At 37.2% G+C, this 14,532-nt stretch overlaps 1 protein-coding gene across 3 annotated transcripts in view; it reads left to right on the top strand.

Annotated features, from left to right (window-relative positions):
• The window catches only part of LOC145985350 (putative phosphorylase b kinase regulatory subunit alpha), an 83,336-nt gene that overhangs the window by 55,248 nt on the left and 13,556 nt on the right, over positions 1-14,532 (top strand). For all 3 annotated transcript variants that reach the window (XM_083119258.1, XM_083119260.1, XM_083119259.1), the window contains exons 23-24: positions 940-993; positions 2,104-2,307. In XM_083119258.1, the coding sequence (XP_082975384.1) occupies positions 940-993; positions 2,104-2,307 (258 nt within the window). The remainder of the gene's footprint in view (positions 1-939; positions 994-2,103; positions 2,308-14,532) is intronic.

The following is a 14,532-nucleotide window of genomic DNA, read 5'->3' as shown; positions in this document are numbered from 1 at the left end:
ATCCGAATCCCGTCACAACCATAAAGCCACAAGGGAAACTTTCCCTGCACTAACGAACAAAGTTGCTGCGCCCCTTGCCTGATCGCCTGAATGTGACCACCAGCAGTGAGATGGACATATGATTCAGCCATTGTGAAAACTTTCTTCCATTTGGAACGTGCCAGGTACTTTTCATACAGTTTCCTGCAGGTCGTCTTACGTTCGGCAATGTGATGCGGTAGAAGGTGGTGTACACGGGCCTTCCGCACACACTTCAACCCGAGGCGCTTGTGAATTGTTTTGTTCACAGTTGACGGTGCAAGGTGAAATCTGTGGGCCATATCACACTCTTGGCACGCCAATCGACGTATCCCCCTTCGCACTACGGGTGACACTTTGCTTGCAGCCCTTCTCCTGTTGGTTTTCGTGGGTGAATGTTTCGCAAGGAGAGCCTGTTGTGTGTAATGGGCCACAATAGCTTTCGCAGTAGTCACCCCGAGTGTTAACCTATTCTCCCGACTGTTTCACAATGAGTACGTATGAAAACTTAGCATGGAAAAGGGCCATTACGTAACCCTCCCAATACCAGTTGATTTTGGGCGCCATTTGATAACATTCACTACCAACACTCACGCACCTACAAGGTCAGACACAAAACTGCTCCCGCCAGCAGACCCATAGTTCCAGCATGATACGCCAGGTGGCAGCACCGAATCGAAAATGGTCGAATATAAAGCGAACAACCTGTATACTGTGTTTGAGGACACAATGTAGATTTCATGTATAATGAACATGACTTGTATGATTAAAGATTTATCATTTGTTGTCAATTTTTCAGTGTGTTACGTAAATCCAAAAAATATGTTCATTATTCAAACATATTATGTTTATTATTGATTAAATTATTAATTTCAGTCAAAGTACTATCTGGTAAATATATTATTTTTGTCTTAATTTCAGTGTCAAGGTTTGGCAATAGAAGGTAGAGTTCTGCCACAAAATCTCACACAGGAAGTAAGTACAATTCAAAACTTATTTTGCTTGCATAAGCTTGCATGTATGTAAACAGTACAGTAACAAAGAATTTCACTGTATATAAGCAGTACCAAATTATATGCTAGAAGGCAGGGGTTCCCAAACTTTTTCATTTCACGATGCCCTTAGTTTTCAAGATTTTTCCACAATGCCTAAGTCGAAGACCTATCTAACACTTGCAACGATTAGTTAGTGTGGGTAGGTTGCTTGCCTAAGTTAAAAAATAAACACATGTTTCAAATTCAGAAACATTTTATGTGTAAAAAGTACTAAATAACCACATAGGTGGATTGATGCAATGGTCCGATTCTAAAAACCATGTGTAGACTAATAAGTGTCATTTCAGTGAAAATATTGGAACACTTCACAGGGCCCCTGTAAGCCAGCCACAGCACTCCAGGGTAACACCATTAAGCCTTGTTTCCATGATTATGAAAAATAAATATGCTGACCAAGGCAGTAATTTATTTTATTAAAAACATAAACGAAACGTAACGTTTCAACCTTCTAGCAAGGTCTTCTTCAGACTGTATCAAGTACAAAAGTAACAAGATACAAAAACAGGGCATTATAAATGAGTCTGAAGAAGACCTTGCTAGAAGGTTGAAACGTTACGTTTAGTTTATGTTTTTAATAAAATAAATTACTGCCTTGGTCAGCATATTTATTTTTCACACTCCAGGGTACCGCGGCGCACACTTTGGGAGCCACTGCTGCTTATCTTTGGTTATGAGGAGCATGCTATAAACAGTTCTTGCAAGCATTTGATGACATTTTTTGACTCCAGATATGTCTAGAGCTAAGCCAGTACAAATATTAACAGTATCAGTATCGAAAAGTATCAGTTCAATTTAATCACCGATACTGGTTGATACTTTCTGGTGTTTGGGTATCTTGTGGGTTCAGAATAGTATCAACTGGTATTGGTGATTAAATTTAAATTGATACTTTCTGGCACTGATACTACAGGTAGTCAAATCAGGCCTAGCTTTAAATACCTTTATGTTTTATTAGCAAAGTATAGAAGCAATGCACAAAGTCAGTAGATTCCATCATATAAAATACATTTTCTCTCACATTTATTTTTAGATGACGCCTGGTGAATTGAAGTTTGCTCTGGCCGTAGAGACTGTTCTCAATTCAATCCCTCAGCCAGAATATCGGCAGTTAATAGTGGAAGCTCTAATGGTCCTTACCTTGATCACAGAGTATAATGTCGCATCTTCGTTGGGTGGCATTATTGCTGTGGAAAATCTAGTTCACAAAGCCAATCTCATATTCTTGGAAGATCAGGTAAGTGCTGATTCAAGTGTTTTTGCATTTTATTTCCATTACCTTCATTACAGCAATGCTTAATAACTGTACCCATGAACAATCAACCAGAGGATGTTTGTATCTCCAGGCAAACCATATACATAGAGTTGCAAAAAAGCCAGCTTTTTTTGGAAAAAAATTGGAACTTTGGCTTTTTACCAATTACAGCTAACCTATTGCACTTGAAGTTACTGTTATGAGTTTACAAGTTTGTAGTGACATATTTTACAACCAGCTAAAATAAATTTACGTGATGTAGCAGTAAAGAGGCAGATATTGGCCAATCCCAGTGGACACATATTGCATAGTGGTTCAGATACAATTTTAACCCTAGCTAACCGGGGAGGGCCTTGCATACACAAAACCTCTTTTATTTATATTTTACAACTGTTTAAAAATAAATTACATTCGTTTCCTAGGATGTTCCCAATATTTCTTTATTACTTTTGAGTAGTGGTATTTGTACTATTATAAACCCGAGAAATGAAGAGCCCCCCTTAAGCAGATTTGGCTATACTTAAAACAAGCTCAACATGCCTACATGAGCTTTTTGCTCAAGTGTGGAATCTTGTCTAATCCAAGATTTTTGTAAAAAAGCCCTCATGGAATCCATGAGAAAGGAAGAGCTCCCTCAGATTGATTTGCCTACACTTATAAAAGGCACTTCTGTGAGATTGTTGTCCATAAATTTATTCCCTTGGGCCACACTTAAAACTAGGCCACCCACACCTATATACACCTACACCCACCCACACCCACCCACACATATTTACTTCCGGTCTACTTCCGGTCCACTTCCGGTCTACTTCCGGTCCACTTCCGGTCCACTTCCGGTTCACTTCCGGTCCACTTCCGGTCCACTTCCGGTCCACTTCCGGTCCACTTCCGGTTCACTTCCGGTTCACTTCCGGTTTGCCTACTTCCGGTCTACTTGTGGCCAAGTTGTGGCCTATTTCTGTTTTTTTATCCAGCATAGAATTTTGAATTGAATCCCAAGAAATTGTATATAAATACCAAAGCCAAAAATATTAAGTGTATATATACATACACACATACACACATACACATATACACACACACACATACACATACACACACACACACATACACATACACACACACATACAAAGCACAGTGTTGAACCCAACTGCTATTTTTATCCAGCATAGAATTTTGAATTGAATCCCAAGAAATTGTATATAAATACCAAAGCCAAAAATATTAAGTGTATACACACATACACATACACACACACATACAAAGCACAGTGTTGAACCCAACTGCTATTTTTATCCAGCATAGAATTTTGAATTGAATCCCAAGAAATTGTATATAAATACCAAAGCCAAAAATATTAAGTGTATACACACATACACATACACACACACATACAAAGCACAGTGTTGAACCCAACTGCTATTTTTATCCAGCATAGAATTTTGAATTGAATCCCAAGAAATTGTATATAAATACCAAAGCCAAAAATATTAAGTGTATACACACATACACATACACACACACATACAAAGCACAGTGTTGAACCCAACTGCTATTTTTATCCAGCATAGAATTTTGAATTGAATCCCAAGAAATTGTATATAATAAACAACAACAAAAATGCCGAATCAAAAATATTGTAATCAATGCAATAAAAATATATTTAGCTCTAATTGGGCCAGACACCAAAAGATTTGTAATCCGGACAAATACAGAACTCCCACAAAAATTTGCCCCAAATGCCATAGAAAATATAGCATGGAATATTTCACATATAAACATAAAAATACTTGCTCTGTACAGTCATCAACATTACCCCCTCAACCATCTACATCTGGTCTGAAAAGAAAGCACGAAGCACCTGTTAATGCCAGAGCAGCAAAGCAGCCACGACATGAACCTATCCGTAGCAGTTTTAATGGCCAACTTAGGGATCACTGTTTTGTGTCAGAGCCAAGATGTGGCATTGAGAATTTCTTGAACAGTAAAAATTCTGATCTGCAGGCAATTCTTAATGCACATCTTGGCTCTTATAAACTGTCCCTTAAATTGTTTACACAATATAAGAAACCAAATGGCACAAAATTTACACAGCCCCACATAACAGAAACTGTACCGGTATATTCAAATACAAATTCAGACACAATAATAAGCAGCTTGATAAATCAATTGAATATTAAACACTCTGAATTTGCAGCAAAAGAGTCTGGATGGAGCCTATGCGGCTCTCCGCACAAGCTCTATGTTAATATTTCTGAATTCAGCCCATTGCAAGGATCTACATATCTGCCATTACCTGATAATATTAAAAACAGAAGAGCCGTGGTTAATATAGAAAATACCGACCAGAAATGCTTTTTGTGGTGTATATTAGCTGCTCTGTATCCAGTTTCAAGGCATCCTGAGAGAATAACTTATTATAAACATCATGAACATGATTTTGACGATGCAATGGAGGGTTTAGAATATCCAATGTCAGTTCAGAATATTGATAAATTTGAAAAAAGGGCCCGGGAAATCAATGGTAAACAATTATCTATTAATGTATTTACTTGTTCTAGTGGCAATTGCTTGATAGATCCTCTCAGAATCAGTACACTTGATGATGAATCTGCAATTCCGATTGATCTGCTCTTAATTGAAAAGGATGGCACATATCATTACACTTTGATACATAATCTTGAAGCTATAGTCAGAACACAACTAGATAAATCCAATACAATATTTAAGTTGTGCAGAAGATGTTTAACTGTATTTGATGGTAGAAAAATGGTAAATGGTGTTTGTGAAAAGAATGCAGAAATTGCTAAAAACAAGTTAATTGAGCATCTGAAATACTGTGGGAATCATAAACCTGTTCATATGGTGATGCCTAATCCAAGTGAAAATTGCAAATTCAAAAAGTTTGAAGCCTTGTTGGAACACCCAGCATATATTGTCTGTGATTTTGAATCGAACCTCAAACCTCTTGCATTCTGCAATCCAGATCCTGATGAATCTTCAAGTACACCATACCAGCTACATGAACCTTCTAGTTTTTGCTATGTGGTTATACGGGATGGTGTAGCTAGTGAGCCATACTTATACATGGGACCAAATGCCATCAAAATATTTGCACATAGAATAGAAAATGAGTGCCGTGACATAGCATCTAACATCTTATTAAAATCAAAGCCTATGCTGCCTTTAACAGAGGAACAGATTGAAGATTTCAACAATGCAGAAAAATGCCCGGTATGTGATTGTGAATTTTCAGATACAAATATCAAGGTGAAACACCATTCTCATACAGATGGTAAATTCTTAATGGCCCTGTGTAATAGCTGTAATATTAAGATCAAGAGACCAAGATTTGTCCCCATATTTTGCCATGGAGCATCCAATTATGATTTCCATCATCTGATCAGGTACGAGGGGTTTGACAAGCAGAATTTAAATATTTTAGCTGAAAATGATGAGAAATATATATCTATTAGCAAGATAATTAAAGTTGGTGGTGTTCCTATTCACATAAGATTTCTTGATTCTTACAGATTTTTATCTGCTGGCCTGGCTACACTGGCAAATCAATTATCTGATGAACAATTCAAAATCACACGTGCATTGTTTCCAAATCAGGACCTGAAATTAATTAGGCGGAAGGGTGTATATCCATATGACTATGTTACAGATTTTTCTAAATTTGATGAGTGTTCCCTGCCACCACAAGAAGAGTTTTACAGCAAAATCAGAGGATCTGGAATCACTGATGAAGATTATCACCATGCCCAGTTGATGTGGAACAATTTAAAATGCCAGACATTTGGTGATTATCACAAGGCATATTTGAAACTTGATGTGACCCTCTTAGCTGATATACTTCAGGCATTCAGAAAATCTTCTATGCAAAATTATAGACTGGATCCAATGTATTTTTACAGTGCCCCGGGCCTAGCATGGGCCGCAACGTTTTTGAATACCAAAATGCAATTGGATCTGATCCAGGATCAAGATATGTATCTGTTTATGGAGAAAGGTATAAGAGGAGGGATGGTGCAATGTTCCCAGAGATATGCCAGAGCAAATAACAAGCATATTATGCTGCCTGATTATGATCCAGCACGGCCATCAAATTATATAACGTATGTAGATGCAAACAGCCTCTATGGTCATGCCATGATGCAAAAACTGCCATATGCAGAGCTTGAGTGGGTTGAAAATTACAATATTGAAGATCTTAAGAATTATGATGACCGTGAACATGGCCTCATCTTAGAGGTTGATCTGATAATTCCAGATCATTTGCACAACAAATTTTCTGATCTGTCCCCAATTCCTGAGGTTAAGTGCTCACCTGGCTCTAAACAGAAGAAGCTCATGATGACCCTGGAGCCGAAACAGGGATATGTCACATATTACAAAAACCTCCAGTTCCTGATGAAACATGGTGTTCAAGTGACCAAAGTTGGCAAAGTCTTAAGGTTCAAGCACTCAGAATGGTTGAAACCATACATTGATACAAATACAGAGCTTCGAACATCTGCAAAGAGTCAATTTGATAAGGGCTTGTTTAAATTGATGGTGAATTCAGTGTATGGCAAAACTATTGAAAATGTCAGAAAACATACCGATGTTAAAATAATTACTGACCCCAGCCTGAGCAAAAAATTGGTTGCAAAGCCTAATTTCAATTACAGAAGAATTTATGATGAGCACATGGCACTTTTCAACATGAAGAAAACAAAGATCAAGTTTGATAAACCTATTTATGTAGGGGCTGTGATATTGGAATTGTCCAAATTACATATGTTAATATTGTATTATGATGTGCTGAAACCTTTTTATGGTGATCGTGTAAAATTATTGTACATGGACACGGATAGTTTTATTCTTGATATTCAAACAGAAGATGTTTATCAAGATATGTCACAGCCTGAATTGTTTCAATACTTTGATACCAGTGAACATACAAAGATTCAACACCACCACAACAAAAAGGTGCCTGGCAAGTTAAAAGATGAGACACTTGGTGATGTTATTGTGAAATTTGCTGGGTTAAGTGCCAAGATGTACAGTTTTAAAACATGTAGTGCTGTTGTCAAAAAGGCCAAGGGCATTGGCAGAGTAACTGTTGAAAAAGATCTCCAATTTGAAGATTATGAAAATTGCATCAAATCCCAGAATTCAATCAAAACATCAGAATCCAGAATTCAGAGTGAGGATCACTTGTTGACTTCAAATATTGTAAGAAAAGTGGCCCTGGACCCACATGATGATAAGAGATGCATTTTATCATGTTGCATACATACTCTACCTTGGGGGCATTGTGATTTGAAAAATGGGAATCAATGCCCAATTCCAGAGCATGATTTGAAATAAATAAACATGCCTATGAACTTATTTGGGTTCAAGAAACAGGCTATTATGGAGCTGCCCACACCACAACCCTCTTCTGATATGATGTCTAAACTGAGTGGCTTGTTAATTATTCATCTGAACAGCATATTTACAGATAATGATGATGAAACAGGCAAAATATTGTACATATTTAACAATAATTTAAATCATTACCAATTACCTGTAGGTGGGCAATTGCAATTTATTACAACCCCTGAGGGTGATGTCAAGATTTCAGTAGGGAGAAATATTTACAGAATTAAGCACTCAAACATGGTTTCTGGCACTGTATATACTGTTTCTGCTGGTGACTGCTTATATATTGAGGTCCCTGGATCATATGACAAGCTCATACCCTTTTTTATAGAATTAAGAATCAGATACTCTATAATAAATAACCATTAAAACAAAATGCCTAACGATATATTTGGCCATACAAGACATGAAGATCACAGTGATGAGATTCTTATGCTTGATGTCAGAGTCAAGAAATTAAGAAGTGATTTACAAGCTTTGCAAACCACACTCAATGCCAGTCTTCAATTAGAAATTACAAATTTACAATCACAATGCATGGACCCTCTTCTTAAAATTGATTCTGAACTCAAATTGTTGCTTCAAAAATATACTGATTTGGCCACATTGGATAATTTTCAAAGTTTAGAAGAAGCTGTAGCAGCTCTTCAAGCCAAATTTAAGACCCAGGCTACCAATTCTGAGCAATTGAAACAACAATTGGAAGAGCAGATAAATAATGTCCAGGCACAGCTCCAAACAATTGTCAAAAGCATAAAATCACAAGAAGATTTTGATCTAGTGATTTCCACTCTAAAAGAACAGATTCAATCACTCCAAATACCTAATCTGGACCCCTTGAACAATGCCATAGCCGAGGTTAAAGAAAAAATTGAGACACTTGAAAATTTTATGAACAACTTGCCATCTTCTGATGCTTTGAATGCAATAACTCGTAGTGTTGCCAATATTAAGCTGCAACTTGAAACATATGAAGATTTTGGAAAAATTCAAAGTACCATAACCCATCTTGAAGGTACAATAGCAGCAGTGCAAAGTGATCTGACAAATGTACAAGAAACTCGCCTGCCTGGTATTGTAGACACACTTGTCAGTGTCCAGCAACAGATCACAAAACTTGAAAACCTCAACACTGAATCTGAGCTATCTCATTTTCATCACTTGATCGATGATATCCAAACAAAGCTTGAAATTTTACAACAATCCACACCCTCTCAGGCAGATATAACCCTGCTCCAAGATGCTATGCAAAATGTGGCTGATGCATCTGAATTAAACAATGTGAAATTGGCACTTGAATTTTTGCAGAATACTGTATCAAATCTTCCCACATCACAGGAACTTAAAAATATTAAGAGGGCAGTGAATAGGATATTGAAATCAGAAGATATCAAGAATATCCAGACAGAGATCAAACAACTCACTCAGACAGTGGCCACTCTTCCAACCAATCAACATATTAATGAATTGCATGCCCTGTTTGAGGATATCAGAAGACAGGTCCATGATCTTACTGCTCAAAATTCAAAATTGGCAGTTGTTGAAAATTTGCAACAAATTGTAGCTAATATCAAGCAACAGCTAGGGACCATGGAATCCAATCAAGCAAATGCTTTGTCTGTTTTTGCCACCCAGCTTCAAGAGATTGTGCAACAATACAAGAAACTTATTGTGGACATAAAAATCAAGCCAGGCCATGATGATGTTGTTAGGACCATCAATGAGCATCTTGAATCTGTAACAAGCAGATTGCTTACAGCAGAAAAAGAAATAACAGGCATAATCGAGAATCCAAAACATACAGTAATTCTTGAATTGTACAGCATCCCCAACAAAGAATATGATTCACCATTTACACCAGGTGGCAAAATATATATGCTGTCCCCTGCACAATTTTATTACCAGTTTTTTGTTGGGGGCACACTGAGACCAATCAAGATCAGATATTGGCATCAGCCACAGGCACACCACTACCCTACCTTATCAATAACAAATGCTGACAACAAAGTAAAAATCACCAGTGTAGAGTTAGAGGATTTTACAGATCCCAATACATTAGAAACAGCCTATGTTGAAGATGATGGCTCTCTGGAATTTAATATACAAATAGGAGACAAACTGTATTTAGAAAATCCTGTAGTATCAGCTGCTGAACACCCTATAGTTGCAATATTCTTGTTTTCATACCATGTCTAGACAAATTATCGTTGATGAATTACACAGACAGGCCAGACATAATTATAAGAGACTCCCAGTAGTCACAAAGGGCATAGATGATTTATGGCAGAGCGACTTGATTGAAATGGCAAGTGGAAAGTTGAAAAACTTAGACAAAATCAACAAGGGCTACAAGTATCTACTCACTGTAATAGATACATTTTCAAAATTTGCCTGGGCTCTGCCACTTAAATCCAAGACTGGAAAATGTGTTACAGAAGCCATCAGGACAATCATCAATCAGAGTGGAAGATCACCGCACTATTTGCAAACAGATAATGGCAAAGAATTTTATAATTCTGTGTTCCAACAATTTATTAAAAGCCAGTCAATAAAACATTACTCGAGTTACAGTGATCTCAAAGCCTCAATTGTAGAGAGATTCAACAGAACCTTAAAAAATCTTATGTATAAACAATTTACACTTCAAGGTAATTATAAATGGGTTAATATTCTTCCAGAACTTCTACATAAATATAACAACTCGGTCCATTCCACAATCAACATGAAACCCTCTGAAGTAACTTCATCTGATGAGCAAAAATTGATCAGTACTGTTTATTATCCTAGATACCAGCCAACAACAAGAAAGGCCAAATACAAGGTGGGTGATCAAGTAAGAATCAGCAAATATAAGCACTTATTCAAGAGAGGCTTTACAAGAAACTGGAGCACTGAATTATTTACTGTGGTTCAAGTTAAACCCGGGACCCTTAACACATATATAATAAAAGATCACCGAGGAGAAATTCTCAAAGGCAGGTTCTATGAACAAGAGCTCAGCAAAACTAAACAGCCTGACACATATCTCATAGAAAAAATCATCCGCAGAAAAGGCAACAAATTACTTGTCAAATGGCTGGGTCATCCGGAAAACAGCTGGATCGATGCAAACAAAATAATAATATGAGCACCTGGGATGTTATAAAAAGGCTGCCAGAACCTGAACAGCAGAATAAAAAAAATGGCAAATTGCTGCCTGAAAATATTAGGTGTCTTATTGTTGGGCCATCTGCTTGTGGTAAAACTACACTAATGGTTGATAATTTTTTATTGGCACCCAACTGGTTAGACTGGAAAAACAGGCACTTGTATATCTTCTCTAAGAGCTTGGAACAATTAAAATATCAGCAGCTGATGAAGCTATATGATGGATTGGATATAGCCACTTTTGAATCAGATGTTAAGCCACTTGATGAATGTCTCGATAATTCCGTTGTTGTGTTTGATGACATTATACTGGATAATCAAAACAAGGTTAGAAATTTTTTTACACAGGGGCGACACAAAAACATTGATTGCTTCTACCTGGCACAGACTTTTTCTAAAATCCCAAAGCAGCTGATCCGAGACAACAGCAATTTTATATGTGTGTTTCATCAAGATCATACCAACCTCAAACACATACATGATGAATATGTAGGTGGGGACTTGAGCTACAATGATTTTTCCAAGTTTTGCAGCAGGTGCTGGAACCAGGACAGTTATGGGTTTGTCACAATTGATATGACAAGAACACCCAGTAGTGGCAAATACAGAAATAAAATCAACGATTTTCTAGACGTTGAGACGTATATAAATAACCATGAAAAGGCCAATCATTGATGATCTTAAGTTAAGAGATTATCTTGTAAAAAGATTTAAGGGATGGAAATCAGAGAACCGTGGAATTTATGAAAAACACAAACAAACAGAACAGCCTGTAATTGATGCTATTAATAATTTAGGTAAGAATATCAAAACTGTTACAGAGCAAAATCAAAATTTGATCACAGAGCTTGTACCTGTAGCTGCAAGAAACATATTAGATTATCCATTCACCCCACTTTCCAGTATTCATACACCTAGTCCTATTGCTCCTAGAAGAATTGAAGCTACACAGGATCCTATTGAATTGGGTCTTCTTGCTCAAAAATATTTAACCACACCTAAAGACAATAAAGATGAGGTCTTTGGCTTATATGCTGACACAGAGCTTGATGGTAGCATCATACATAGAATTGGCAATTTCAGAGTAACATTTATGGGGGATGATCTGATTGTTTATTCAGAATCTCGTCTCGGAGAAAAAGGTGCTTTTGTTAAGTACCCCGGAACACCTGGGTTGTGGGAACTGATGACTCGGAAAAGGCCTGGCAGCTATACAGATCAAGATTATGATTATTACAAAGAAATATTAATAAAATCAGATGCTCTATACCAGAACAATGATCCCACACAAAAAAGAGTCAAGTCTAGCAGTGGGGCAAAATACAATAATTTAATCAAGCCCATATGGTCACAGATCAAGACTGGCAGTGGAATCAAACAATACAACACCCTGCCTAAAGAATTTGTGTGGGTTGATGATGTCAGGAAACTTGTAGATAGGTTGCTGGTGATAGCTGGGGAGGAAAATGCTGGGAACCACAATTTTTACAATGAAAAAGTTGGAATTATGGACATGATAAGCACAAAATTGTCTAATTTTATAGTGAATGACCCTAAGGGGATTGGATATCTTATAAAAATTATTAATACTCTACCCCCCAAATTTTGGAATGTTTCCGAGGGTCGGGGGTTGGTTAATGACATTATAAACAAGCTGCCATTTGAACTACATATTCCAGGCTATCAGTATTGTGGTCCAGGCACAAAATTGGATCATAGATTAAACAGAGGTGATCCTGGTGTAAATCCCCTAGATGCTGCTTGCAGAGACCATGACATAGCATACAACACACATTCTGATCTTGACAAGAGACATGTTGCAGACAAGAAATTAGAAGAGACTGCATTTGGTAGATTTGTAAGCAAAGATGCTTCTTTAAGTGAGAGAATAGCAGCATTGGGAACCACCATAGCTATGAGCACCAAACAAAAACTGGGGTGGGGGTTGTGAATATGTATATAATAAACCTACAATGAAGGCCAAGGGTGTTATGTATCAAATACCTTATGCAGGTCTCAAATCTCTTGGGCCTATTGACAGTCTTTTGACCAAAAAGCAGCGCAAGAAAAAAAGCTCTTGTCTTGCAAAGGGACATGGTATGAAATTGTTGCTTAGTACCCCCCAATTAAAAAAATTACAGCAATCAAGAAAAAAATCACATGTGGGGGGATTCATATTTACTATCCCGGCCATCTTAGCTGCTCTCGGGGCTGTTGGGAGCTTGGCTGGGGGATCAGCTGCCATAGCAAAAACAGTAATAGATGCCAAGAAGAATAAGGCAGAATTAGATGAGCAGAGGCGCCATAACCTGGCCATGGAGAAAAAAGGCAAAGGTGTTAAGAGAGCCATGAATAAGTTTAAAAAAAACAAGAGCCGCTTACAAACCAAGATATTGAAGCTTTAATCAAGCCACTGGGCATCAAACATTTTAGGGGTGTGTACATGTCTGATTCTTTACCGGAACAACCACTCAACAAAGAGTGTGGCATTGTTAATTTGGATGAGTACAAAAATCAGGGCACTCACTGGATTTGTTATCTTAAATATTTAAACAATGAGGCATTTGTGTTTGATTCATTTGGAGGTGTTCCACCTGAAAATTTAATAAAATATCTAAAATCACCTAATCTTTATTACAATAATGCCCGTGTTCAAAACTTCAAAGATGTTAATTGCGGACATTTGTGTTTATCTGTTCTGAGATACATGTCTCAAATAAATAAACCATCAATTGAAAATTTTCAAAAAGCCTTGTGGTATCTAAAACATCATGGGGGTATTCCATCTCACCAGCCAAAATTCAATATTGAAACTCAAATTACATGATGACATAGTGTATCCCAAAACAATAGCTCTCAGAGCATTTTACGGCATGTACTTGATCCCTAATATTACACACCACAACAATACAATTGCAGTAGGGGATCAAAAAATTGTCATCACTCCAGGGCAGTATAATCTTTCCACTCTAAATGCTCAATTACCCAGAGGTGTAGTGTTAAGTCAAAATTCTGTCACTCACAGAGTAGAAATTGTGTCTGCTACAGAAACAGTGCATCTGGGTACTATAGGAGAGCTGTTAGGCTTTGAGAACAACACAAAACTTGAACCGGCCATCAAACACACTGCTATGAATATACCCAAATTCTTGGCCATAGAGACTCTGAATATTCACTGTAATGTGGCTGAGGGTATGATCACCAAATCAAATGGCATAGGCACTCACAAACAAACCGGCATCATTGCAACATTCAAACCTAATTCCGAATTCATGGAGCCCATCATCTACAATCCATCCCCAACATTATATTTTCCTGTGTGCCATAATAGAATAGATAATATTGAATTGATGGTCACTAATGAAAAAGAAGAATTAGTTGATTTTGCTGGAGCCACAACAACTGCTATCATAGAGATTAATATTTAAATAAAAATACATACAATGGAAAATATTGAGAGTTATGAGCTACAATCATTCCCCCCAAACAGGAGGACATTTGCAAATTTAAATCAACCCAACACAGAAATTGAGGTCGATCTTGATGTAGGGGACGGCTTTATACACCCCCACAGAGCAGATCTGTACATCAAATTTGATGTTGTAAAGCTCGATGGAACAGATTATCCGGCAAATTCAAATATAAGAT

Source organism: Lepisma saccharinum, chromosome 3 (assembly GCF_977018435.1).
Source record: "Lepisma saccharinum chromosome 3, izLepSacc3.1, whole genome shotgun sequence".
Lineage (NCBI taxonomy): Eukaryota > Metazoa > Arthropoda > Insecta > Zygentoma > Lepismatidae > Lepisma > Lepisma saccharinum.
Note: the sequence above shows the minus strand (reverse complement) of the source record. Positions and strands in the feature narration are given on the sequence as shown.